The 27,396-nt window shown below is 55.5% G+C and overlaps 2 protein-coding genes across 3 annotated transcripts; both read right to left on the bottom strand.

Moving 5' to 3' along the window:
- Positions 1-389: 389 nt before the first annotated feature.
- AIFM2 (AIF family member 2) lies at positions 390-7,391 on the bottom strand. Its single transcript, XM_076339411.1, has 8 exons — positions 7,162-7,391; positions 6,135-6,250; positions 3,982-4,101; positions 3,490-3,582; positions 3,062-3,170; positions 2,698-2,850; positions 1,731-1,931; positions 390-852 (listed from the first exon to the last, which is right to left on the bottom strand). The coding sequence occupies exons 1-8, from the start codon at positions 7,334-7,336 to the stop codon at positions 698-700; spliced, it is 1,122 nt and encodes a 373-aa protein (XP_076195526.1). The 5' UTR covers positions 7,337-7,391; the 3' UTR covers positions 390-697.
- Positions 7,392-16,432: 9,041 nt separating this feature from the next.
- CHST3 (carbohydrate sulfotransferase 3) lies at positions 16,433-25,973 on the bottom strand. 2 transcript variants are annotated; one of them, XM_076339412.1, is made up of 3 exons: positions 25,930-25,973; positions 19,043-19,277; positions 16,433-18,891 (listed from the first exon to the last, which is right to left on the bottom strand). In XM_076339412.1, the coding sequence occupies exons 2-3, from the start codon at positions 19,177-19,179 to the stop codon at positions 17,661-17,663; spliced, it is 1,368 nt and encodes a 455-aa protein (XP_076195527.1). In that variant the 5' UTR covers positions 19,180-19,277; positions 25,930-25,973; the 3' UTR covers positions 16,433-17,660. The 2 variants fall into 2 exon arrangements, with proteins under 2 accessions (XP_076195527.1, XP_076195528.1); XM_076339413.1 differs by lacking the exon at positions 25,930-25,973 and adding an exon at positions 19,600-19,615.
- Between the last annotated feature and the right edge of the window lie 1,423 nt (positions 25,974-27,396).

The raw sequence follows: 27,396 nt of genomic DNA on the forward strand, positions 1-27,396 counted from the left end.
TGTTATAAACCCTACTTTTGCTCTGGGAATTTCTCACCTTAAAAAGAAAAAAAAAAAGAAAAAAAGCAGCAGCATCTGTAATTAAGTGCTTGCTGTATCACACTTAGCACACAACTAACCAGCTCTTCTGGCTGAAGTATTAGTGCTATAAGTGACATAACTAAAGCTGTTGTGGAGATGTTGACACAAAGCTGCATTATATTCTGTTCAGTTCCAGGATTACCATAGCCTCTTCAAGGCTTTAGGCAGGCTTTCCCCAGGCAGCGCTGCAAGCCGTTCTTTCTGCATGCTGCAGAGCAGATTCCCAATCTGTAAGAGGCAGGTACTTTTTAGAAGAGCAAGAGTAGAGAAAGCCAGGGAAAACCTACATAACAAACAAACCACAGAGATTTTGAAAACCACAGTGTTTATTGTTACGAATCAAGGTAAACCGAGTTTCTTGCTCAGAGCTGTCTCAACAGGAAAGAAAAAGAAACATTCCTTCCTTGGTTTTTATCATGAGAACTCCTGTGCACTTCATTTGGAAAGTGCCTCCTTCCCCTTTACAGCAAGGCAGCGCACCCCTTTAATGCAGCACGCTGACATGTGGCTTTAGGAGGTGCTGCAGGAGACAGTATCAGTCTGTCCAAGCAATAAAAGTGCGCCCTCACCTTCTTCCAGTTGCTGTATTCCTTGCTGGTTTGTTACTGATCCCCTCTTAAGAGGGCATTGTCTGTCCCATCATCTTCCAGCTCTTGGAGACAAACAGGTCCTGGCTTTTAGCAATGGTCACCAAGAGATGTCCCACATAGTAACCGTTCACCTGGCCTACGCCATCATTCCTGCCCATTGAAAGCAGGAATGTTAGTGACCCTGGAAAGAAGATGTAGAGGTTTAAGTTAAGCAGTTTCAAAGCTAAGTATCAAACCCTACTCCATGTAGGTGTTGCACTTCCTCCAAGCCCTCCCTCCCCCCCGCCCCATACCCACACATACTGCTAAGCACAGGACCCATGTGCTGCATGACAAGGAAAGAAGCGGGCCCAAGGAGAACTACTCACAACTCTCTCCTTGCTACCATCTGCTCTACCTCTTTCAGTAATGGGATTGCTGAAGGATTGGGCTGTCTGTATGCATGGTGTAGAATGATTCTCTGCTCCCAAGAGGGAGTCCAAGAGGTAGACAACAAAATTTAAGTAGAAAGAAATGTACATAGACAGGGCAACCTTTAAAAACCAAATTGCTGTCCAGATATCCTCCATCCATGTGGAACAGCTTTCAACATAGTTATGGTAAGTATTTACATCAGTTGCTTATTAATGAGACCCATCACCTAGCTAGATTTTTGAGACTAGATTGTTCAGTTTGTGTTTGTTGTATAGTGTAAGGGGAGAAAGGAGGAGAAAGTCAAGTCATCTCCTTGTTCCTAGGATTCAATTGGACAGTAAGCAATTTAAAGAAAAGGAAACAAGTTTGATGAATAGCAGACACTCACCGGTAGATTTATCAGGAAGACATTAGTGAAGAAAGGACATGTTGCATCCATAGACTGACACAGGTAATTAATGTCTACAGTGTCTTTGGCAAAAACTAAGATGAAGCCTGAGCTAGAAGTTTATATAGTCAACCCCAATTGTGAGTTCCTTCACCTCTAATCAGTGTCCCATGCAAGTTCTGATGTGTATGTGTTAAACAGCTGTTCCCTGCAGAAAAGCAGCCCAACAGCTAAGGCCAGGTGCAAGATTACCTTACCTGGTTTGTAGGTTTTAAGAGGCTTATGTGTCAGGCTGTTGATGATATTTGTCACCACGATGTTGGCATGGAGCCCAGCATGGTAGGCCATCTTCGGTTCTTTCAGATCTGCACAGTCCCCAATGGCATAGATGTTCTCATAGCCTTCCAGCTGGAGGTGCTTGTTAACTTTCAAAGCACTGTTACTTGCCATTTTGTCCCCTGTTTTGCCAAACAGTAAGTTTTCAGAAGGAGCTTTGTGTTGCTTGTTGTGGCCTGAGACCCCAAAATGCTGATGATGTTATCAAACATGTCATTGACACAAAGTGAGGAGTTGGGTTTTCACCCTCTTTTCTACATGTCAGGGAAGAGATGCTTTTTGCCTTGCTGTAGTTGCAGTCTCATGTAATGAATCATCCTTTGATATTTCAGTAGAAACATCAAGAAACATTAAGAGCTAGCGTACACAGCCTGACAAAGACTGTATAATGGTCATACTGCTCCATAGTTGTAGTGCCATAACTAAAATTGGGCTGTAAGAGGACTCAGACTGAAGATGTATCACCAAATAACTAATCGGCTGAACGCCCCGTGACTGATAGTTCGGCAAGAATGCTGAATGTGCTGAGCCTGTTTTTGCTCAAAACTCAGCAAGCTTATATCTAGGATGAAATCCTGGCCTTGACAGCAGGAGTTACCATCAACTTCTAGGTGTCATCTGCCTCATACTGAACTAGGACACTGAGGTGTACCTTGGAGGTATTAGCAGAAGGAGCTGGAGAAGACTGTTGGCCACTTGATCTATGGTCTGTAAGTTTCCGAAGGTCACATTTCACAGTTAAGTATTTAATGTGGTGTTAGAGCATTTGCTGTATCATGGAATAACCACTGCAGGTTGTATAAGGTTGATTCCTAACCTCACAGTACTCCAGTATAAGACATTGAAGAACTGTGTTGCTTCTCCCCACCCAGTGTTTTTTTCACTTACCGAATGCAGCAGCGTATGCTGAAGAGTTAATCTTTATCCCTGTGCACAGGACCACCATGTCAGCAACCACCTCGGTGCCCTTTTCTGTCCTTACTACCATGTCCTTCTGGAACTGGTTTGGCATGAGTTTTTCCACATTGCTGACCCTTTCACCTGTTGCAACAGAGAGCCCTGGGTCACAAACCTTTACTAGGCTGCTGTTTCCAGCTAGCCCAGATGTATCTAGAGAAACAGGAATTCAAGGGAGCTATGCTTAGTCAAAAAAGTCAGAAAGAGGACGTCAGAAGGAGATGCTTTGGCTAAATGAAGAGCAGCTTATAGAGCTCCAGAGTCTAGATCTTCAGAGGCGTTGTTAAATACGTACTTAGTAAGAGGCGCACTCCTTTTCTGAGGAGAATCTCTTTCACCTCCTGACGGACGCTATCTAGCAGCTCCGCATCAGCTAGTGCAATTTTTGAGTGAATGAGGGTGACCTGTTGGGGACAAAACAGCAAACAGGGGGACACAGGAATGGGACAGGACTCGCTGCATGCCAGGTGGGAGCAGCTATAGCTAGCTTCCTTCCACCCTGCTTAATGCCCAAGGAGAGTGAGCCAGTGAAAGTCATCTAGCGCCAATAATTGTTTGTGACAGGCTATAGGGTGCTCTCAGAAGAGGAGGCAGTAGGGGCAAAGGCTGCCATTGCATGGAAACTCCTGATTTGCAGTGATCTCAGATACCTCCAACAGGACCATCACAGAAGAACAGTCTCAGAAACAAGGATGAAGTTAATTGTAACTAATATGCTACTACCTCTTTGGCTGGGTACTCTGTTTTGATCTCTGCAGCCATCTCGACTCCAGCAGCACCACCTCCCACTACCAGGATGCGCTCAGATTTCTCAATCTTGAAGTAAAGAGGAAACTCATGTTAGAAGAGAACTGTTAAGTGCCGGAAGTCAGATACCTTCAGCCACTCTGTGAACAGACCTTTTTGAGATACAGCACTGGCCCAACAGCAATAAACCACCTAGTTCATTAAGAGGAAACAAAAAACGAGAACCCCATGCACTCTTCCTGTGTATGCTGTAACGCTGTTGAGCATTTCAGATTTTCCCCTGTGCGGACAGCTGATCTTCCCCTGGGGCACGCAGAAAGCTAGACAAGCTAGCAGGTGCTCCTTGTCCTGGATCTGGTCTCTTGTTCTTAGACACAGATAGCTCCAGATACCCATAGTGGTGTCTGGGACAGGGAAGCTGAACAAAGGCAGGCAACTTACTTCCTAGGAAGTAAGTTGATTCCTCACCTCTTTAACCATGTCTTCATAGGTCTGGATGGCACTTTGCATGTCAATGACTTTGTTGAACTTCCCAGGGAATGGCCCATCACTGCCTGTTGCAAGAATGAGATGGGAATAGTGAAGCTCCTGGGAGGGCAGAAGGTGGAATAGGATGTTAGACCTCTTAAAAACAGAGCCTAGAACACAGTTGTTGCCTCCTAGGTACTATTCACTCATTCCCTCTCCTCCAGCCCTTGCTGATAACTAGGTGTGGTGTAACCACAGCTGGCAACTAAGCACCACACAGCTGCTCACTCACTCTACCCTCAGCGGGATGGGGGAGAGTATCAGAAGAGTAAAAGTGAGAAAACTCGTGGGTTAAGATAAAGACAGTTTAACAGGCAAAGCAAAAGCCGCACACACAAGCAAAGCAAAAGAAGGAATTCATTCACTCCTTCCCATCGGCAGGCAGGTGTTCAGCCATCTCCAGGAAAGCAGGGCTCCATCACGCGTAACGGTTACTTGGGAAGACAAACGCCATCACGCCGAATGTCCCCCCCTTCCCTCTTCTTCCTCCAGCTTTATATGCTGAGCATGACGTCATATGGTATGGCATATCCCTTTGGTCAGTTGGGGTCAGCTGTCCTGGCTGTGTCCCCTCCCAACTTCTTGTGCACCCCCAGCCTACACGCTGGTGGGGTGGGGTGAGAAGCAGAAAAGGCCTTGACTCTGCTCAGCAATAATGAAAACATCCCTGTATTATCAACAGTTTTCAGCACAAATCCAAAACATAGCCCCATGCTAGCTACCATGAAGAAAATTAACTCTATCCCAGCCAAAACCATCACACTAGGAAAGTACTTGCCACTGTCAGAAAGTGACTTTAGGAAGGGACCTGGTCCAGGTGACACCAAGTAACTGGCTTCCTCAGGGTTTGAGAGAAGCACCATTCTTCAGGTGAGCTGAGAGCTTTGAAGAAATTACCATAAGTTTGCAGGAAATAACCTGATATTTATGCCAGACGCTGAAGTTACCAGTTCACAGCTGGTTCCAGAGACTAAACTTCTCTCCTTCACCCTCTTCTGAACAGAGATGAGATGCTCTGGCTGAAAAGAGTTATCAGAGCTGCTGCCCTTGTTTCTTCCTGCAGTTAGATAAGGATCTGAGCTCCAGGGTTAATTGTTGAGCTCTAAATCCATCTCTTAAGAATAAAAGCTCATCTGAGCACTAGATGGGGTGCGGTATTTACTGCACACCCACATTCCAACACAGGTCTAGGCCACTTAGCTTGGCTAGAAGGGATGGTGCCATTCAGCGCGTGCAGGGAAAGATGGTCTCTGTTGCCAAGCTCTTCAGGATGATTAAATGCTACAGTATTTCCCCACATTGCCTCTTGGTTTCAGAGATGGCTGGGGGCCTGCTTCTCTCTGGGGCAGCCCTCCGTAGAAATAGGTCATTGGTTTCATTCCTCTCTACCTCCTAGCATTACAGGGCCAGTATTAAGCATGAGCATTTGTATATCTGCCCACAGGTGGCAGAAACCTAGAGGAAAGCAATCAGTGACTTCCCAGAGAGCTTGGGTTGTGGCTTGTTTGGGGTCAGGCATTTCAGCCAAGCTGAGGGTTACATCAGAACAGGAACCCTGTTGTGTGTGTGAACTCTGAGCCCGGGGGTATTGGATAGGTCAGGGTTCATGTGCTCAGCTGATCTGCACTGTAGGAGATATGGGGGTGTTTGCCACAACTGAACAGCATTTCCAGGTCTCGTTCAACTTGAGGGCAAAGGTCCAGCTTGTTTTTCCCAGAGCATGATTCTGTCGCCACACACACACACCCTCCTCTGGCAGATGAGAGTTACACTCCTCTTCCTGCTCAGACGGCACATTTTCTGTAGGTGCCCTGTGGTCCTGCTCATCTCACTCTTCCCCCCCCCAGAGGACTCCAAGCACGGACAGCAGTCTGAAACCTAAATTCCAAGTCACTTCTCCAACCAGACATCACCAGTCAAAGCCAACATAGCCTAGATTTGGAGTACTGCGTTCTCTCAGCCATGACATAGCTGAAGAAAAACCCTAAGGAGGAGAGATTCACAACACACCCTGCTGAAGGCTGACCCTCCGCATTAGCAGGTGATCCCCTAAGGCAGCCAAGTTACTCATTGCAAGTTCTTGCATCACCCACCTCACCATCACTGAGCAAGACTTGTTGCCTCCCAGGGTCTATGCCAACAACCTTGCCTTGTCGGAAGCTGTCCCCAAAGGTGACAGAGTAGGAGATGAAAGTCTTCTTGGCAAATCCTGTGGTAAGAGAAGACAACAGGGAACGAATCTCCCTCTGTGGAGGCTAACAAACCCCTCTTCCCTTGTCCCCTCATGCCATCCTTGCTCAGACAAAAGCATTTCATGCAGCTGGGACCACAGGCTGGGCCTCTGCTGTGCGTTATCTCTGCCCAGCAACGGGCTTCAGGACATTTGCCTCAGATTTGGTGACAAGATCAGCTCCTCAGAGGCCAGGTGACACGCTTGGCTAGATTGCTTTGTCTCTGCTCCCCATACAGAATCTCACGTACTGGTTTGCCAGTAAGTGCTCCACTGCAGTCCAGGGCATTTCAGGCAGGATGTCAGAGGCTTTTTGTCATGTTATCTGCTTCTCAAACCAAGTTTTTGATATCCTTTTGATGCGTGTTCCCAGTGTTGAACATGAGATTTTCCCCCTAAATCCCCAGTGACTGGAGTAATGGGGTTAGCCCAGTCTCCCAAGTGAGATCCCAGACAAGCCTGAGCCGCTCACCAACAGAATTTTATCATCCAGGGCCCCACTGCTGAGCAGCTCAACATTTCAAGTGCCAGATACAGAAAGACATTCAATCACCCCTTCCAGCTCCTGCTGGTTTTAGCTTAGTCACCTTCTAAATTCTTGAAATAAAAAAAAAGGACCATCCGAGTAGTTTTTGCTCAGTTTTCCCAGCGGACATGCAATTAGCCTAACACAGATGGTCTGTGAGTTCTCCCAGAGCCAAGTATTTGTTTTCCAGACAGAAAACATCAAGTGTTTCACCATCACTGGGGCAGAGGAGGCACTTTCAGTACCCTGTTCCTTGTTACTCCCCGAGTACCTCCGAGCTGCTGCGGTCACTGGTGGGGGTAAGAGAGCTGACGCGCCGAGACCCACGCAGGGGGAAGGCCGTGGAAATCAGTTGAGCTCTTACCGCTTTCCACGGCGGCGCGGAGGGCAGCGACGTTGTGATGGAAAGCGTCTCTCGCCTCCACCAGCACGAAGGGGATGGCCCGGGACTTCAGCAGGCTGGCGGCCGCCGTACCTCCAAAGCCGCCCCCGACCACCACCACCCGCACGGAGTCGTCCACGGACACGCGGGATCCCATCGTGCGGCGCTACCCCGCCCGCCCCCTGACTCAGCGCTGCGCCCGGGAGGGCGGGCCGAGCCGGGTCCAGCCCAGGCGGGGAGCCGAGAGCAGGGGGCTGGCCCGATGCAGGGGCGCGGCCTCCCCACTACGGCAGCGGTTGCGTTACTGTCTGCGCACCCGCCTTCTGCTCGCTCTCCGCCTCTCCCCGCGGCGGGTGGAGTCGCTTTTGCCGGCTGGTAAGCTGTTGCAGCCGTAAAGCTCCAGGGAGGAGCTGGATTTCTCAAGGTCTGAGCCCAGCCTGCAGACCTTGGCCCTCCCAGGCCCGGAGGGCAGCAGGGCAGTGCTTCCTAGCAGGGTGCCGTGTCTGCCCAGGTGAGCACCAGAGTCCCAAGTACAGAATATTTCCCCTTTCAGCTTCCTTACGTCCCCCCACATACATCGTCCACATGAGAAGGGATCTTAAGGATCTTACAAACCAAGGTTTGTGTGTCAAGGTTGATGGGCAAACACCCAGAGACCCGGCTGAGCCTGCAGGCTAGGGTTTGGCAGCTGCGGCCTGGCAGCGGGTAAGGATGCTGTGCGAGACAAGAGGCTCTGCTAATGCTGAGGGTGTGCGGTTAGCCCTGCCAAACCCCAACATCAAAAATTCATGAGCTCATCTTTAAAAAAAACAAAAAAGGAGACCGTTTCATTTTGTTTTGTTTTGGAAAGTTCACGAACATCGGGCTTTGTCTGTCCACCTTGGCTTGTCCTTTGTCAGCTACGAATGTTGGTTAAATGCATGTTGGTTCAATGCCCCCTTTTGGGGGGCAGCTGGGGGCTGGCAGCAGAGGGGTGCCCTGCTGCTGCCCTTGCTGGGGGAGTTCATGTTTTGCAGCCCTCAGCGGCTGTAGCTTGGAGGGGCTCGTTGGGAAACCCACAAACTGGCCGAGACTGCAGGCTGGGTGAATAACGCAGCCAGAGGATGGCCCACTCCCTTCACCAAGAAAAACAGCTCCCTTGGAGAGAGAAATGAAGACATAACCTGCTCTGAGTGGCAGCGGGAAAAGGAGCCCAGAGAGGGCTGTACGAGAGGGACAGAGGGAAGATGAGCCCAGCATCACCATGGTGGAGATAGTGGAGTGTACAAGGAGCAGGGAAGGGCTGAGAAGGTGGCGAAGGCCCCTGGAGAAGGGGAGCAGAGAGCAGAGAAGAAGGTTTACAGTAAAAAGGACATCCAGATTGTGTTCTTCCGCAGCACGGAAATTACCCCGAAGACTTTAGACTCCTGTGGCATTCCAGATAAATATAGCTGCCGGCCATGTGGATAAATATAGCTGCTGTTCACACTGTGGTGTTGTGAGCTGGCAGAGCTGCCCCGCGCTCCCCTTCCCATGCTGGTTTGAACGCTACCTCTGCTCCTCATTCCTCCTTTGGTGAACGCTGGCTGGTGCTGAAGCCCCTTCCCAGCAGGGTCCCTAGCAAAACTCCCCCCAACCTTGTGGGTGGGAGACAGATGAAGGAATTAACGTATTTTTTCCAGGAAAAGCAGGGCCTGGACTCAGGGTTGCCACCAGAGGGTGCAGCCAGCTCAGCCGTGGGGACATGGGACGCGGGTGTCCAAGTCCAGCATGCGATGCCGGACACCCTCCCCTCTGTCGCAGGAAGGGCACGGGGAGTGGGGAAGAAGGGTGACAGAGGGGTCGAAAGCATTGGGGGTGTTTCTGCTCTACACAAGGAGACTCTTCAGCCTGGAAGAGAGCTGAGAGAGGAGGGATGGAACGGCCAACAATAAAGCTGGCAGCAGAGGAAGGTCCTTGGTAGAAAAGCCCATGGCCTCAGCTGAAATAAGCCAGGGGCAGGTTTGTGCTTTTTGCTAAGCAGGACTCGGCTGGAGGATGCTAAAACCTTCAATGGGGGAAAAATAATTTTGATTAATCTGGGGAAGACAAATCCTTCAGAGCTGCTAAACACAGAGGCACCCGTTCTGGCCAGAAAATACGGGAGCTACGAATGTCCAGAGGCTGGGAAGTATCCCCAGAGTAGTAGCACTCCAGGTCTGCTCCCTGTCCTCTCTCTTGGTATCTACATGGGCACTGATCTGTGAGGAGGCTGCTGGAATAGCCCGGCGATGGCTGGCTTTGGGAAAGGATAATTCAATGCAAAAATTGGAAAAAAACAAACCTGTCTCCCATTCCTAAAAGGATGAACTCAGCAATCAAATCCTGATTTAAGCTCTTCCCTCAAATTACATGGACAGGCTTGCTTTGCACCCGGTATGTGTGATCCCATCCCCTTCCTGGCAGGGTTGGCCTTACCTGCATAACTCCCCTGGCGTTTCATGCTGCTGGAGCAAAGCTGGATCAAAGGCCCAGTCCTAGAAGATGGGGAAGCCACTTCCCATGTGCTACTGCCCTCTCCCCCTTCCTCTGCACCTTTGTGCCCAGCTCTAGCTTTTACAGAGGCAGTTTTCGGCTTTTCATGCCAGGCATTTGCATATATTTTACTGCACATACTCACTGCTGGAAAAAATCAATTACTTCAAGAGTACTCTCCTATTTTCCCCTATCGCATGATGTTTTCCCCCTTCAGGTATATTTGCACCAGACCTGCCGCAAAGAAAAAGATCTTGTTCCTGCCCTAACTCTGCTGCTCACAAGGCAAATGCCTCCATCCTGCCTCCAAGACAAAGGCAAAGCCTTCCCAGGCATTGCCAGCGGTAGGTTTGGCTGTCCTCTACTTGCCTTCAAATCAAGACAAAGTCACTGGCAAGGACAGCCCTCCACAGCATTGTTCCCGGATGTCCTGGTTTCGGCAGGGATAGAGTTAATTTCTTTTCTAGTAGCTGGTACAGTGTTTTGGATTTAGGATGAGAACAAAGTTGATAACGCACCGATGTTTTAGTTGTTGCTAGGTAATGCTTACACTAGCCAAGGACTTTTCAGCTTCCCATGTTCTACCGACTGAGAAGGCTGAAGGTGCACAAGAAGCTGGGAGGGGGCACAGCCAAACTGGCCAAAGGGACATTCCATACCATGTGACGTCATGCTCAGTACATAAACTGGGGAAAGCTGGCCGGGGGGGCCGCTGCTCGGGGACTGGCTGGGCATCGGTCGGCGGGTGGTGAGCAATTGTACTGTGCATCACTTGCTTTGTGTATTATTATTATTATTATCATATTATTATTATTATCATTTTATTTCAATTATTAAACTGTTTTTATCTCAACCCACGAGTTTTTCTAACTTGTGCTCTTCCAATTCTCTCCCCCATCCCACCAGGTGGGGGGGAGTGAGCGAGCGGCTGCGTGGTGCTTAGTTGCCGACTGAAGTTAAACCACGACACCGGACAATGAGGGCTATCATCAGGTGAAATCCAGTTATACACTAGAAGATCAGGGCCACCTTTCAAAAAAGGGATAAAAAGCTTCTGGGCCAGTGAGTTGGAGATGCACCAACAAGTAAGATAAGGTCAGTGGCAAAAACAGTGCCCAAAGCAAACAGGGGAGGTAGAAAAAGCCTTTGTGAAAACCTCACATCCAACTCCAGGCAAACAGGAAGAAACTCCGAATGCTCAAAACTGTGGTCAGAGGGAGCCTTCTGCGTGCAGGTGCGCACTCAGCACTGGCAAATATGTTGTTTAGATTATATTTCTCTGGCTGGCTGCAAACAGACGGCTGCAGTAAGAGCTGGTCAGCTTCAGAGAGGGTTTTGTCTTCTGCTGGTGATCTGTGCAACAGAGGCATGTGGGGAGGCTGGGGGCAGCGATCGGCCTGTCCTGGCTTCCTCCAGGCCCCCTGGCCTTTTCATCACACCTGTCCTGCGGACCGTATGCTCCCTGCGGGATGCCAGAGGGCTAGTGGGAAGGAAAAGGCATAGGGAAGGGGCTCTGTCCCACCTCTGCAGCTCTGAGACGCCACGCAGGCAACGTGGGTATATACCTGTCTCTGCATCCTCCCCTCATCAGGTTTAATGCAACATCAGCCAGAGCTAATAGACATGCCTCTCAGTATGATAAATCAAAGGATGGGTACGGCAGTGCTGCGTGGGAAGACCTTAGGATGCCACAAGTGACCCTGCTCTGCGCTTGCCTGAACCCCGCGTAAGCCTGTGCCTCCTTGTCCTGCCCACCGTGAGCGTCAGGGCAGGTTATCCTCTTTAACTTTGCAGTAGCCCTCGACAGGCTGGAAGAGCGTTAACATCCCTCCCTTCGGCCTCCTCCAGAGTGTTGCTTTCCCTCTCGGGACAGCCTGAAGGCCCCCATCCCTCACGGCCAAGTCTGGGCAGCTGGAAGGGTCCTGTTCGTCCCCCTGCTGACAATGTCTGTGCCGTAAAGCTAAAGGAGACCTCTCCCAGCTGCAGCTCTTCCTGGCCTCAGTGCAGGAGGGAAAAACGTCCCTCTCAAACACCGAAAATAAACAGATGATTCAGGACTTAACAATAAATGTCACCAAACCCACTGTGGAGTAATCGCTCCCAAGGAGACTGTGACTGTGCGTCTGCTAGCAGCTATCTCTGCAAAACCCGAGGACAAGCATGCTCATCCTCTTCTGTATCAGCAGCCTCATGCACCACATTCCCTCTGCCCGCAGACTGCCTGCACATTGTCCTGTGACGGCCCCAGTGGCAGCAGCATCGCTGCAGCCCTCCAGCTGTGTGGCTCGAGGCTGTGCTTCAGGGAAAGGGTATTTATTTTTGTGTCTTCTGGAGGTGAGGGATTGCTCTCTGCTAGACAAACCATGTCACCCATCCTTGGCACCTGCCCTGGGGCTCCCCGTTTTGCCCAGGTGATCTGGTCACCCCCGTGCGCCTCGGGAATCTCTGCCGCAGCCGAGGTGGAATCGGGTCAGTCCAGGGCAAAGAATTGCCTGGAAAAAAGAATTCAGACCAGTTCTTGGCAGCTTTTAAACATCAACAGTAGGTATTTTATACCTTCTAAATAAAAGTTACTTTTAGCAAAAATCAACAAGGACCTGTTTTATTTATTCTCTCCCCAACAAACCTCATTTTTCATTTCCAGTTTTTCAGTGACATCAGCTTGAGAAGACCAGCTTCTGGCCACTTCCCATAAACCACAGCACCAAAGTCACCTTATTTTTGTCAGGCTGGACCAGCCAGTCACGTGTATTTATAGGCAGTGCCTGTGTACATGCCAGCCCATAAACTGGTCACAGATCCCACCCGAAAAAGGGGTTCAGGAAAACCCCCAAGATGAAACGCAATGGTCTCTGTGATTCAGCTGATCTTTGTATCCGAAAGAAGAGCCACGGGGAGCTGGTAGCGCGGGTCCGCTCTGTCTTGGGGCCCTGCCACAAGACTATTCTCCTTGTTCCTGGGTTTGAAGCGCCCCACCTCCTCTTCCCCTGCACAACGCAGCAGGGCATGGTGAAAATCTCGCTTCCTACTTAACCTGCTGCCACATGCAGGATGAGTTTGCCAGGCTCAGCATGCTCCGGCGGCGGCGTTCATCTCGCCTATCGTCAGGCACCTACAAGTTAGGGCTCTCGAGCTCCAGGCTCACCCCAGTGCAGGCGTTTCAGGGAACTGAAGCACAGCCAGGCTCGTGGCAGCCCCCAGCATGGGGTGAGCGTGGGCAAAGCCAGGGCTCTCCTTCCCCTTGGAGGAAACCCCTGCTCAGACACCTCCAGCAACTGCCTTTGGTTTTCACGTGCTGCAAATCCCTACCCCTCCAGAACCAAGCGCATGGCGGCCATTAGGAATTTTATGGAAATGCCATTTTGCGGGAATTCATCCCTTCTTGTGCTGTGATCCAGGCAGGGGCAACAAGGAGCTTAATCAGCTTTATCCAGCTTAGCCAGCTGGTTATAAGGATTGCAAAGACCTCTTTGGCAAGGCTCTGCTCCTGTGGCAGAGGAGCCTGGGGCTCGGTGGTGAGGTGGCACCTTTCTCTTACAGGACAACACGGAGAAGGGTTCTGTGGCATTAATCCTCCTGGGGTGGTAGAGAAGCAGAAAGGATGTCAGCGGTTGGGTTTTCCTCAAGAAAAGGAAGGGAGAGGGCTTGGGCAAGCTCCTTTGCTCTTGGGGCAGGTTTCGAGAAAGAACGGCTTTCACCCCCAAATTGTGGGGAGTTTTGTGTGTCCCCCCCAAGATTTCATTACAGTGAAAGCATAGCGTATAATAAAACTGTGTCCTTAAAAAAATCAGTCTCACAGACAGGCAGCCTTTGTCCGAAGGTGTAATTACAGGATAAATATGGGATGCAGACCAAGAAATGCGGTCTGGTCAGGCATGCAATCTCTTAAAAAAACACAACAGAAAACAAGGCTGTCATTTAATGCTGAAATGTCCATGTGTGCTGCAGCCCCCGGTCCCTCGCTGGCCCGTGGGTCCCCCTGCTGACCTGGGGTTCGAGTGATGGAGCTGTAGCCATGCACTAGCTCCCTGCGGGAACCGCACCGAGCCCCGCAATGGAGCGAAGGGCAAGAGCGAATCCAGCCTCCAGCAGAAGCCAGCAGGGCTGGGTAAGGGCACGCGATTGCTTGGGCGATGGGTTTCCCTCCAGCCCCGGTGCAGAAATCCCATCTGATAGCGCTGCGAGGGGACACGGGGGATTAGCTCGTCCGATCCCATTAAATGGAGCTAGAGCAAGCGAGGAGAAGGGGATGGGGGGTCAGGGCAGCTGGCGGAGCAGCCACGACTTCTGAGGTTTGGGACAAACCTCATGCCAAGCTGGAAAAAGGCCTTTTTATGCATTTCTGTGGGCCAGCCTGGCGGCTTGGCTTCATGGGCTGGCAGACATCCTCTGTGCCAGCTGCTGGTAGCAGTTCGCCACCTCGGCCATGCATTAAACAGCACAGTGTCTAAGGTGGCAGCTCAGAGACCTGCCTGCCTCGACCGTTCGCTTACTTGGTGGGCACCGGCATCTTCTGACTCAAGCAAGAATTGCCCCTCCATGGCAAGCCCAGCCACGCCAGCATGGCCCCAGCAAGCCTCGAGTGTCTCCGAGAGGGAGGCAGAGAAACAGCAGGGTGTACCTGCCGTCCAAAGTCAAGTTTGGATTAGACCAGTGGAGGAAAGTATTAATCTGAGAGATCCCATTTAGAGGGGAACAGTGCATACATAATTTATTAAAGCTCTCAGTGGTGTTACATCATCTCATGTCACCTGCAATAAACCCAAGGAGAAGCAGGCTTCGGCTGGTGGCCCTGTCCCACGGGACACGTGTCCCCTCATTGCTCTGGGTTACTTACAGAAAATGTCTCTCTGGTGACAATAAGCATCTCCACAATGCGCCTGAATTTCCCCCAAATTACAGCTGCGGCAGGCTGAGCGAGTGATCCTGGAGGCAGCACAGCTGCAGGCACTGACCTGCACAGGGCAGGTTATAGAAGGGATGGGAGCAGCTTTGGGTTGGGGAAACAAGGGGTGGGAGTTGTGGGGGGGGGAGGGATGTTCTTTTATTTGTTTGCTTGTTTTAAGGCAAGCGTGATCCTTTCAGGAGCTGTTTTATTTCTGAAAGCCTGAATCCCTTGAAAAGAGGATGGTTTTTTTGGCATTGGTGTGGATGGAGGAAGGGTGAAGCTGCATCTGTTGTGGCCCCTGCCACGGGCTTCCTGCGTGGCCTGTCTGAACACAGGTACTTCCTTGCTCTAAGGCATTGCCTCATGCTGTGGCTTTCCTAATGCATCCTTTTTCTCCCAAATCCATGCCTTTCCTCCTATAAGGAAAGGACCGGAGCAAGGCCTGGCAGCAGCCAGGGCAGGGCGAGCAGGAGGTGCCTCTCCTGGGGGGGGACAAACCTCCCCCCAGTCGGCAGAGAGAGAATTCAGCTGCTTTGGTCTCGAAAGGAGCTGCATGTTCCTCGTGGCTTCCCAATGCATCTGGCACTGCGTGGGAGTCATGGCTATGCGAGTTTAATGGGAGCAATTAGCCCTTGCAGAAATCTGCATGGGTCGGGGGCACGTTTTCTTTCTGTCCTTTGACATTTTTGATGGGAAGCTGGAGGACGTCCAGGAAGAAATGCTCTTGCTTAGCTAGAAATGACAGGCTGGAGCCAGCCGGGGCTGAGGCCGTGCAGGCAGTGCAGGTGAGAATGGGCGGTTGTCACTGTCCCCTCTGGCCTCAGCTCAGCACAGTTCCCCCTTCCCTCGCCGCTTGCTTTGCATTTCCCTTTATTTGTCTGTCCTTCCCCCCTAGACCTTGCTTTGCCCAAGCTCCGAGGCTCCTCCGTGCACGGTGCTGGGCACCCCTCTGACGTCCCCTTCCCGGCTCTGGCAGCTGAGCAGCTATTTACCCCTCGTGCCGTTCTGCAAAGCAACAATTAATTTAAACTTTATTTGCTTTGCAAAAGCCAACCTAATGGGCGCTTCTGCAGAAGCACAGGAGAGGCGTTTGCCTGTAACCGTTGCCCTGGGACCAGCCGTGTTCCCCCTCCTGCTGGCCGAGCTCCGCGGGCTTTTCCCAGTGCGCAGCTGTGGGGTATCCAGCCGACCTCGGCGACCCCGCCGCTTTCCCGGCAGGAAGCCTCCAAACAAAACCTGATTCACTCGGCAAACCCCGGGCTGCTTGCGATGCCGGGAGCTGCGTGCGAGACGAGGAGGGGGTTGACAGCTCTCCGTCGCCTGCATGCGATGAGGGTATCGCCCACGCCGCTCAATGCAAAGAAAAACCCACTTTTGCACCCACTCCCCAGCCAGCCGGCGTCGAGCACCCTGGCTCCGCACCTCGAGGCCAGATGCTCCCCGGCAAGAGGCAGCCGCGCTCGGAAAACCTCCCCAGCCGGCACGGGCGGGCAGGCGGGCGCCCGGGGCTCCGGCGTGGCTGCTCCCCGCCAGCCGGCCCCGCGCTCCTCAATGCCGCCTCTGTTCTCCCTCTTGGGTCAAAAACGCGGCTTTTGTGAGCTCGCCCCAGCCGCGGCTCGTCACCGGAGCCCTGGTGCGTTCCTCCCGGCTGCCCTCCGCCGGCAGAAACGCAGCCCAGCTGCGGCCAGCCGCCGCCGCCGCCTGATTTTACTTATTTACTTTTGCTTTCAGCCAACAGCTCCGGCTGGGGAGAGGCGACGTGGGGCTGCTGGCCGCGCCTGGGGGGCAGCGGGGACCCCTTGCGGCTCCCCCAGCTCCCCAGCAAGTCTTCGGCGGAGACAACTGCTACCCTCCACCGAAATGCCTGGCTTCTCCCTCGGGTGGCCGCCATAACCCAAAATACATGGGGAGTGAAGGGATGTGCTGCAAAGCAGGCTAAAAATAGGCATTTTAATTCATTAAATGTGAATTGGAGGGGACAGCTCAGCACATTGCTGGGTGAACATCTGCACGTGGCAAACACCCCAAAACTCCCCGTGCCTCTACCAAACCCCAGGTATCGGTCACCTGCCAGCAAATATTTCTGGGGCTCCCCCTGGCAGGACACACACACGAATACCAAGGAGACAGGAGATGCTTTGGACTCTGAGCCGTTGTATTTTTGTTTTTAATTAAATAAGCCTGACCGTCTTGCAGCAGGCGCCGAGGTTTGCAGTCACACTCACGCGAGGCGAGTGCAGCCCCAGCACCGGCCGCGCTCCAATGGGGGTCAAGGGGGGTTGTAGCCCGTTGGTCCCCAGGGGCTCTCCAAGGGGCACGTGGCGGTCTCCAGCCGAAATCTGACCTCTGCTGCCTCAGCTCTGGCTGTCTCTCTGTTTCTTTGTGGTACATTGTGTTGCTCTGATTTTTGGGCTTAGCTCCTTAACTGCCTCCCCCTCTTTTCCACATAATAAATAAATAAATTCGCCTGGTGACCCTGGTATGTAAACACACAGAGAAAAAGAAAAAAAAGGGAAAAAACAAACCCCAAACCCCCCAAACCAACTTTGAAGAGCACCAAACCACAAAGACACCTCATTTCATTGCAGCCTGAGTGCCCGGCCGGCGCTCCATGGGCAACTCCTGCCCCGGCATGCCTCTAGGGCAGTTCCCAGTCCATGCTGGTGTATGAAGGCACTAAACCAGTAAGGCCTCTGGGGTCCAGGTCCTTGCTGGCACTGCGGGGTGTGTGTGTGTGTGTGTGTCTCGTCCTTGCCTTGTCCTAGCTGCAGGGACAATGCGGAGGTGCTTGGCCCCATCACCCTCCGCTCACCATCCTCTTCCTCAGTGCAGCCCCCGAGATGGGGAGGTGGCCCCAGCACCGAACTCCCCGCCACCCCTCACCCTTGCGATTTCCCCATTCCCGAAGAAATTGTGTAATTCAGGCTCTCCAGGACCCCGAGGTCGGCTCTGCTGGGATGCTCTGGTTCCCGGGGCTGCCGCTTTCCACCCGGCAGCAGCAAGGAGCATCTCCGGGAGCGGGGACCCCCAGGTCTCCTCCGGGCCGGCTGGGAGCGCGGCCGCAGCCCCTCGTTCACCCCCGCCGCCTTGCCTCCCGCCGTTACGTGACCCAGGAGGGCTGTGCCTCCTCCAGCAGGCTGAAGGAGCGGTTAGCCAGTGCGGCAGGGCTGCCAGCCAGCTTGTAGCCGAAGAGGCGCATGGCTGGGGCGCAGGCGTCCTGCACCACCTGTGCCAGCTTGAAGGGGATGCTGAACCTCCACTTCTCGAACTGCTCAGAGGAGTTTTTGCGGGTGGAATAGACGCCACTACTGTCACGGGGCGCCTGTGTGTTTTTGCCAATCCACTCCTCCACCTGGGGGGTGAGGGGGAGCCCGGCAAAGCGGTACATCTCCTCTGCCTTCTGCAAGGGCGCCCGAGCCACATCCTCGTAGCGTACCAGCATGTAGCGACCCCGCAGCCACCCCGGTCGCCGCAGCCCCAGCTCGGCCGACAGACGGATGCTCTCGCAGTTCCCCCGCAGCCGCTGCACCTCCTCCTCGTGGAGGGGAGCCTCCCCTTCAGACGCCCACTTCTTCCAGGTCTCGTACTTGCCGGAGAAGGCCACCATGCGGGAGGCCAGGACAGCCCGGGGGTCCCGCACCAGCTGGATGATGCGCACATCCAGCCGGGGGTCCTCCACCAGCGGCTGCAGGAACTCCAGCTGCCGGATGCGCACCGTCTTCAGGGCCACATGCTGCTTGCGCCGGCATGCCTCAGTGGCCAGGGTGATGTTGAGGGGGCCGCAGCGGCGGTTCTTGCAGTGGTACTTCTCGAAGACCTTCTTGGTGCTGGGCGTGCAGACGGGCTCCTCGCAGAGTGAGCGGCTCGAGCCTCGCCGAAACATGAAGGGCGTCAGGTGGCCCTCAGGTGCCGGCGAGATGAAGCTCTCCAAGATGTAGAGGTCACAGAGGAGGAGCTGCTTGAGGACGTCCCGATAGACCAGGGCCGAGCCCACCGCGTTGGCTCCCCCCGGCTCGAAGGTCACCATCCTCTCGATGTGCCAGAGGGGCTCGAAGAGGTAGAAGATGCTGCCTTGCTGGTTGAAGAACTCCCCCACGAAGGAGGAGCCGGTGCGGGTGGTGGCCATCAGCAGGACATGCCGCCGTGGCCCAGGGTCGCCATCACCCGCCAGCTGCAGGGTGACGTTGCGCAGGTGGGACCTCAGCTGGGAGAAGGCAGCGTCCAGCTCTCGCAGCGAGGCCAGCGAGCCATTCTCGGCCAGTGCTGGGCTGGCCTCCGTGCCGTTGGCCTCCGCCAGCGCCTGTGGGGACTGCTTCAGCTTGTCCGACACCCTGTGGGGAGACCCAGCCCAGCCTGGAGGGGAGCAGGACCACCCCTGCGTCCCAGTAGGGTGTTTTGGGGGGCTCCTGCTGCAGAGGAGCTTGGGATGTGGGGGAGAGAAAGGGTTAAAAGCATGGGGTGGCTTAGGTACCCGCTTCCTACCTGGAGATGAAGTTGTTCTCCTTCTCGATGATGACGAGGCCGACAACAAAGACCAGCAGGACGGCATACTTGCTTCTCATCTTCAGGCAGTGCAGCAGCTCCCAGAAATCCTGAGGCAAAGCACGTCGGATCTCCATGGGGGGGACACACAAGTCCCTCCTGCCCGCTGGGGAGCTGTCCTGGGCTAGCCGCCTGGCATCCTCTGCCCCACGGGCCCTGCCTGGGGCGGCCCTGCCTGCGGGGAGAAGGAGGGTCAGCGCAGTGGTAACTCTCTGCAGGCAGGGTGGAGCAGGCAGGGGTCAGAGGCTGACCCTTCCCACGAGGGACAACCAACAAGGTCTTGACAAGAGCAGTAAAAAAGGGGGGGCTCCTCTCTAGAGCTCCCATCCCGCCTGCGAGGAGCAGCTGCCCGAAGACCCCATTGGCCGCTCCCCCTCCTTCCTGAAATACATCTGCCCGACAGAACCCCTTCCCATGCCTCTGCTGGCCACCCCTGCCAGCCCTGAAACCCAATCCCTGCTGCCCCAACAGCTGCCTGCTCCCTGCCGGCCAAAAACCTGCTGATGGCAGCAAAGATCCCCCTGGTTGCAAGAGCAGCTCCTCATCCCAGTCCACAGGGCATTGTGGCACTCAGCCTCTGGAAAGAGCTACTTTTGGGGAGGGTTGCAGGCTCTGCCGTAGGGCCCCGGTGTGGGGCTGCACGGCTTCCGCCTTCCAACAGCACGGCAGCGGTGGCTGCTCAGACATGAAAATGAAACTCAGAGGGTTTCCAGGAGTGACAGCAGCCCGGAAAACACTGCTGCTGCTGCCAGTCCCTCTTGAGCAGTAAAATGCTCTTGGAGGCTTTTTCCGAAAAGAAAAAAAAAACAAATGATGGTGCAGCCGCTCGGTGCGGGATGCAAAACCCACCGGGAGACTCAGCATCCCCCCAAGCAGAAAAGACCACCGCCCCCCCAGCAGCCCTTGCTCCTCCTCCCAGCGCTGACGAAATCGGGGTGATGGTGGGAGCTGCTCTGAGTTGTACCAAACCGATGTCCCAAGTGGGACATAGTGGAGATTTTGGGGGCCAAAGCCGCCATTTGAGACCCCGAGGCAGGTCCCCAGCAAATTTACACACGTAGGGCTTGCTGGCACCTGCTACCTGGCCGCTGGTTCGCACGCCTGGCGTCTGGCCGGCCATGTGGGTGATGCTGTTTGCTCATCCTGCTTTCTTGGCCAGACTTCCGGTGACTCAGGGAAAGTCTGTTTAGATTTGGTTTGGCTCCTGCCAGCGTGACCCCAGCAACCCGTCCCACCCCTTCTTTCAGGGGTGAAGGGGTCCCAGCACAGCCCCGTCCTTTGGGGGGCCCCCAGGGTTTGCCAGAGGGGAGATGCCCTGGCCAAGCTGCGGTACCCACAGTCCTCGGCAGGGTGTGGAGCGGGGAAGCCCTGCCAGGCATTGCATCACGCCCAAACCTCCTCAACGCCGTCCGTGGCCAAAATGTGCATTTTTTGGTGTTGCTCACTGTATGCCCCTCCTGCTGGGAAGGGGGACAGCCTCAGAAGTGCAGGCAGGAGGAGAGGGACGTGCCCCGTGGCCAGGGCAGCATCGCAGCCTGCCCAGTCCCTAGCCCTCTCTGCGGGAGGACCAGGATTTTCCCGGCTTGAGCAAACCACTCAGCTCCAAGGGCTTGGCTTTGCGCCGTCTCCTTCCCAGCAAAAGCTGCTAAAAAGGAGACACCGCCCCCACACATGCACCTAGGAAACCGGTGCTTCGGTAGGATGCAGGGACCCCACAGAGACCTGGCAGCTCCCGAGCCCCCTTGGCTCCCCCCTTCCCCCTGCGGCGAACGGCACCGACATCCCCCCACACACGTATGTGTATGTATTTAACAGTCCTGTTAGTTTAGTTTGTCAGCACGCCGCTCCTCGGGGACAGGCTGGCAGCTGGGATAGGTGCCTTTCGCCACCCGAGTCCCCCCTGCCCCAGGTCCTGCTCGGTGCCCCTGCGATGACGGGACTTGTCGGAGTATTTGAGCAACCAAGAGAATAAATAAAACATACAAAGCCCTCGGCGTGCAGCCGCGTCTCTCAGCACCCGGCAGAGGCACCGGCTTTGCCACTGCAAAGGACTTTTGGGTTTGCGGCATCCTGGGGAGCGGCGGCAGTGGTCTGCATCCCTGCCCTCACCTCCCTGGTGCAGGGGACCGTCCCCTCGCTGCCCCAGAGCACGCACACGGGGGGGATGGCATGCAACTGCTTGCTCAGACAAAATCCCTGGGCAAAGCCAGCCCAGGGTTTTCCCCCTCTAATGTCCCCAGACCACAAACGATGCACAGACCAGGAATTATTCACAGGGATGACACAGAGAGCCATTTCCAGCAGCACTGGCAAAAACCCTGATTCACAGGCCCAGGGCAGACATAATTTGTTAAATAAACAGCCAGCTGCAAACGTCTTGCCTGGGACCCGCAGGGTGGTGGTGACAGGCGCGGGGGCCCTTGCAGGGCTGAGCCTTGGGACTGGGGGACACACGGGGTGACCCAGTGAGGCTGCTCGGCATCCTAATGCTCTTCCTCGCTGGGGCCCATGAGGCGCAGCCCGGCCGGGGCAGCGAGCAAGCCACAAGCGTCCCTTTGTGAGCAGGAACAGAGGGGCTCTGTGCGCCCCGCGTGCTCCCCTCCAGCTGCCTGCCGGGGCTCCGCTGGGCTGGGAGGTGCAGGAGGGCGCAGGGACGGCTCCCCACTGCTGCGAGGAGAGGTAACGGGATGCTGCTACCACCAGCGCCCACTCCCAGGGGATGCGCGCCCACCAGTGTGAGCAGATGGACAAACAGACATCATCTCCAGTGGTGGCAGGCAGCAGCTGGCCAACACTCTCTTCTTACTCTGCACATCTCAAAGCAAGGTGGAATAATTTCCATGAGCACTACACTGAGACGCCCCAGAAAGCGGCACACGCAGCTCATGGGAACTCCCCCGGAGCTGCTCCCTGCCTTTTCCCATCCCTCAGACTGGAAATGCTTTTCATTTCAGCAGGGACGGCTACAATTCCCACTGTCGAGATGATAAAAGGCTTTGTGGATTTCCCAGCTGAGTCAAAGCAAGCAAAGGGGCTTTTTCTTTTGAGTGGTGGTGGGGGTTTTGTTCCCATGCAAAGCTGCTCGTGTGGATATCTGCCACTACTAGCAAGTTAACTTAACCCTGCCACAGCAAGAAGGAAGGACAGAGGGAAGGACTTGGAGGTGCCAAATTATTCAAGTCTGCTGCAGTGCTCCCTGGTGGGATGGATGCTCCCACGGGTGCTGCAGGCAGGGTGAGAAGAGTAGCATAGCCCCAGGACAAGGACTCTGAGGCCCTGCGGCGAGAGGGAGGAGGGAAGGGATGCCCTCAGCACCCTTCTGCAGGGCGTTTCGCCTGCCCCAGGAGAGAGGAGTGGGGGTTTTTGGCCTCCCCAGGGAGGGAGCTGGGAAAGGGAGTGTCTTTTACGAAGACTTGGGGCTCTTATCCCCCTCCTCCGGCTGCCCCAAACACCTACCGGGTGGGATCCAGGAAAGGAAAGATGCCTGCGGGCTGGCGGGGGAAGCCAGCTGGAGGTGCGACTGGATGAAGTCACATTTTCCTCTGGTGACTCAACAGGCAACAACTGAGCTCCCAGACAAGGAACGGCGGCAAAGCACCTACTTGCAAGCTCCCTCCCTGCCCAAGATCCCTCTGTCCATCCAGCCCCCCCGTCTGCCCCTGTGCATCCCTGCCGGGCTCCTGGGAGAAGGAGCCTGTGGGGACCTGCGGCTGAGATCACTGCCCCCGGAGTAATTCCCTCTGCCATGCTTCGCTTCATCAGATTAACAGGGGCATTGTGAGCCAGCAAAACACAGAGGTGGAACAACAAAGAGATAAGGTGCACAGGCTTATCTGCTCTCCCTGCTGCTCTTTGTCTGCAACCTGGGGAAAAAAAAACCAACCACCCTGAGCTCCCTCTGTATTTACTCTATCAACTATTTCCGCTCCCGACTTCCTCCCGAGGCTGGCCTTGGGAAATGCGCCACCGGCACTTCCCTCTTTGCTTTCATCTCCCAGCAATTTTGATCCTGCCCCTGGCTCCTGTCCAAGGCATGGCACAAGCGCAGCACTGCTTCGGTTTGCCCCCCGGTGCAGCTAAAGAGGCTGCCCGGGCAGGTATTTTTTGCTTAAAACCATGTGTATTCAAGCTAAAAAAAGGGGGGGGGGGGGGGAAGTCATCTCCTACGATGTTTATAAAGTTGCCTAGAATAGCCCCAAGCCTCGTCAAATTGAAGCCCGGAAACTGCCCATTGGAGGAGAAAGTTGGGAATGCAAAGTCCTTCTGGCTCCGGCAGGGACAGGGTGCTGGTGCCTGCGGCAGCCCCAGCCCGTCGCGCCGCAGCACAGAGAAACCCCAGCATGAGCAGGGGCTGTGTTCCCCGGGGGGGATGGGAAGAGCAGAGGCGCTGCTCCACCCCCCCGGCTCGCGCAACCCCCCCGAGGACATGGTTGGGGGGGGGCATGTGTTTGATCCCTCAAGTTAAGGCGAGAGCCAAGCTTGTTTCTCCTCCCCTCATTCCCTTCCCGGCTCTACCCCTCAGTCCTTCAACCCGCCTTAGCTTGGTCCTCTGCTGCCCTCTTAACTGGGCACCCAGGCCAACGCCACCCCTGGGAGCTGAAGCATGCAGGTGAGGGTAGAGATGGGAGCTTATGCTCAGGAGCAGCAGCAGTGGGCGTTGGTACATACAAGCACTGCTTAAATGACTTGGTTTTCATTGCACGTGCTCTCAAACTCCATGGGCACGAGGTTGTCTTCTGTCCACTATTTATTATCCCCCTGAGGAGGCACACTGAGCTCTGGGATGACCCAGATGAGCTGTCCTTGCTCCTCGTGTCCCAAAAAGCACTGCCCAGAAGGGATTTAGAGGCTGGTGTTGGGCACAGTAATGCTGGTGACAGGACCAGCCCAGGCTTGGTGGCCAGGACAGACCAGTCTTTGCTCTCCCTCACCTTTGGTGGTGTCCAGAGAGAGGTGTTTTCTCCTGACCCAGGAGAGAGGAGAGCTGCTGCTGCTGCCGGAGCGCCCGGTGAATGCGATGGGACTTTCAGAGACTGGGCACGGGGGTAAAATTGCACATCTGCAGGAGCGCCAGGCTGCGTTGCCCTGGTTTGATCTGGACCAGGAGCCAGCGGGGACCAGCTGAGCTGGCTAACAAGCCTATAACCTTGAAACCAACTTGCTGGAAACCACGGGTGCTGGTGGGGCGGGTTTTGCAGCACTACCTGCAGCAAAGGTGAACGACCAAACACGCCAACCTGCCGGCCAGCAAGGGGGTCTGGAAAGCAGACCACCAAGACAGGCGAGAGGACCGCCTGGCTCCGTTTGCTCAGCGCCAGCGGCACAATGCTGGCCGCTGTATGTGCCATCACCCCCCGGCCGTGCTGGGAACCGCAAATGCCCATCCCTGCTTCAATAAGCCCTTTCTCTGGGGCACAGAGCCCACGGTCCCTCCCACCGCCCCGTGTTCCTTCTCCCTACCACTCCACGCTAGCCTGGAAACTCCTCTGCCAAACCCACCCCAAAAACCAGGGACACCACTTGCTCTGTGCCCCACTCCGCTCCCCTTTCACCCCGAGGCAGGCGTCTGTAGCCCTCTGGGGACCTCCGGGAGGGACTGGTGGCAAGACATGTTCACCAGGGGAATAGTGAATCCCTGCTGCCCTTGGGAAAATGCAGACCGTGCCCAGGTCCTGGCAGCACAGGGAGACCAGGGGTGTGAAAACGAGTCCTACACTGAAGCAACTCGGTAGATGTGGGAAAATCACAGAGTTAAAACCCTGTCCTGGCATGGTGTCGTAAATCATTGACCATGGAAAAGGAGACTCTTGGGGACCGAAGCCAGGCTCGGGTCCTGTGGTGCAAAGGTGGCGGGGTGCGGGCAGCTCCCCCAAACGTGGCTGGGAGCGGCTGCCAAAGTCCTCTCAGGTGCTGAGCAGGGACTCTGCCCAGGCCACCCTTTCCCCTCCAAAGTAATCCCATGCCAGCCAGGTCCCGTCTGGGTGCCTGGGGCTGTTACGGTGCCGATGCCCCAGCTACGGCAGAAAAGCTGCTGGCTCCTGGTGGCCGGGAGCCGGCTGAGGGCCAGGGTGCCCCAGAGGCCCCGGGGCAGGAGGGGAAAGGGTGAGGACAACTTTCCAGTGCTCCCTGGTAGGGGCTGACAGGCTGGATGATGCAACTCCAGGATGGTTGTGAGAAAGTCTCCTTTTCTCGACCCAGACGCGCTTCGCTTCGGACGGAAGCTCAGCGTCGCAGCTGGAGAGCTCGCCCTTATTTAATTTATTATTTTTTTCCCCGAAAGAAAGCAACGGAGCGAGCTGCTCGGGCGGTAGTGTGCCGAGAGGAGTTTCCCTCCCAGGGCAGGGCGCTGGGATCCGGCTGTCCCGCCGGCGGGGAGGCATCGCCGGCGCTGCCCCACTGCGGGAGCGGGCGGCGGGGGGCCCCGCACGGAGACAAAGGAGCGGCCGAGGCCGGAGGGAGCACAAAGGAGCCGGCGGAACCCGGGGCCGCCCCCGCGGGGGGATGCGGCCGCGGAGCCCCCGGCCTCCCCGCGCCCCGCCGCCCCGGGCCCGGCTCCGCTCCCGCTGCCCCGGGAGGGGGGGTCGGGGCGGTGGCCCCTCCCCGCACGCCCAACTTCCCGCAAGTCCCCTCCGCGCCGGGAGAGAAACGCCCGATCCCCGCCGCCATCCTCCCCTTCGCCCCGGGGCGGCCCCAGGCTCCCGCTCCCGGGGACTCCGCTCCCGGGGCTCCCGCTGCCCATCGCTCCTGGCCCCCGGTTGCGCTCCGGTCCCGGCCCCCGGTTGCGCTCCGGCTCCAGCCCCATCGGTCCCGGCCTCCGCTGCACCTACCCGGCGGCGGCCGCTCCGCGGGGCGAGCTCGCCTGGTCCTGCCGTGCGGGAAGAGGGAGGGCAGCGGGTCCCCTGCTTTTCTTCACGGCGCTGTCATCCTCCCTCCCTCCTTCCCTCCCTCCCCTCTTCCCTCCCTCCTTCCTTCCTTCCTTCCTTCCTCCCTCCCGGGGCGGCGGCGGGGGGAGCGGTCCCGGCGCCTGGACGCGGGTCCCGGGGCGGAGCCGGGCAGGGTCCCCGGGCCAGCCTCCCCGCTGCCTGCCCGCTGCCGGCCCGCCGCCTCCCCGACACGCCGGGGCTGGAATCCGGGAGTCGCCGGCCCCAGCCCTGGGATGGCCCCGGGCTGGAAGGGGCCGCCTGGGCGCTGGGGGGGGGGAATGGGGGGCTGGGAGCGCACAGACACCCCGGGAAAGTGCCCCACCAGGGCCAAGGCGAGTCCCCTCCCGGGCACCGTGGGGCGATTTGGGCTGCAGGCTCCTGTCCAGCCTCCTGCCCAAAGTGGGGTCACACCAGGGTGGTCAAGGCTTTATCCTGCAAACCTCCAAGGATGGAGCCAGCACAACCTCTCCAGGCAGCCTGTTCTCGTGAGGAAAACATTTCTCCTTATATCTGCTCCGAACGTCTCCTGTCCCAGCTCTCACCCTCCCACCACCTGAGGAACATGGCTCCATCTTCTCTGTGACCACCTTGCAGGCGTGGGAAGGCTCCTTCTCCTTACCCCCGGCCAAAACTGGCTCCAGGGTCAGCACCTTTCTCCCCAAAGTACCAAACTCCGTTTTCTCCCCATACAGGAGCTGTGGTTGGTTTGCCCCATGCGATGGCCATACACCACGGCGTGCCGTGCCAGTGAGCACGTGCCTGTGTGTCCCAGGAGGGCAGGGAGTCAGAGCATCTTATTGGGTGCGGACCAGGAGCTTTGGGGGACACCGGCTGTTGCTGTGCCCACAGGGCAGGATTAGGGTCTGGAGCATTAAATCGTGTAGAAATGGCTATTCTGGCTTATGTGCAGAAATTCATACAGCTCACTCGGAGCTCTGTAATGCTAGACGCTGAGGAGCTGAAAGACATCTGGCTTTGCAGGCAGGGAGAGATCTGAAAAAATAGTCCCCATAAAAAGTTTCAGCCCTCTTTTGCATTCCTGGCATAGTTTTTCTGCTACACATGTGACATAGGTAAAAAATGCAGGTTTTCTTGGCATTCATGTGCGATGACCTGCATAGCTCGTTAGTGGCTTCCTATTCGCGAAGGTAATGTGTTCGGGTTTACATGCGGAGTGCCAGCACCGTGCTTGCAGCAACAGTGGGTGTGTGCAAATCTATATGTGTGTTACTCATATATATATAAAGACATACATTAACACAGGGGTGTTGCGGACCTGCCTGGCGTTGCTTGGAGGCACGTGAGGCCAGTGGCACAGTTCATATACAAACATCAGCGCAGGAAAGCCTGGGTGTGATGTTTATGGTATAG

Source organism: Aptenodytes patagonicus, chromosome 5, assembly GCF_965638725.1.
Source record: "Aptenodytes patagonicus chromosome 5, bAptPat1.pri.cur, whole genome shotgun sequence".
Lineage (NCBI taxonomy): Eukaryota > Metazoa > Chordata > Aves > Sphenisciformes > Spheniscidae > Aptenodytes > Aptenodytes patagonicus.

Excerpts from the sequence above, each read along its gene's own strand:
- AIFM2 (XM_076339411.1), bottom strand. The coding sequence starts at position 7,336 with ATGGGATCCCGCGTGTCCGTGGACGACTCCGTGCGGGTGGTGGTGGTC. Across the intron at positions 3,171-3,489 it reads CAGAGTACCCAGCCAAAGAG|GTCACCCTCATTCACTCAAA; the intron begins GTAGTAGCATAT and ends TGTCCCCAACAG. Across the intron at positions 2,851-3,061 it reads AGGAGTGCGCCTCTTACTAA|GTGAAAGGGTCAGCAATGTG; the intron begins GTACGTATTTAA and ends CTGTTGCAACAG.
- CHST3 (XM_076339412.1), bottom strand. The coding sequence starts at position 19,179 with ATGGAGATCCGACGTGCTTTGCCTCAGGATTTCTGGGAGCTGCTGCAC. Across the intron at positions 18,892-19,042 it reads GAGAACAACTTCATCTCCAG|GGTGTCGGACAAGCTGAAGC; the intron begins GTAGGAAGCGGG and ends GTCTCCCCACAG.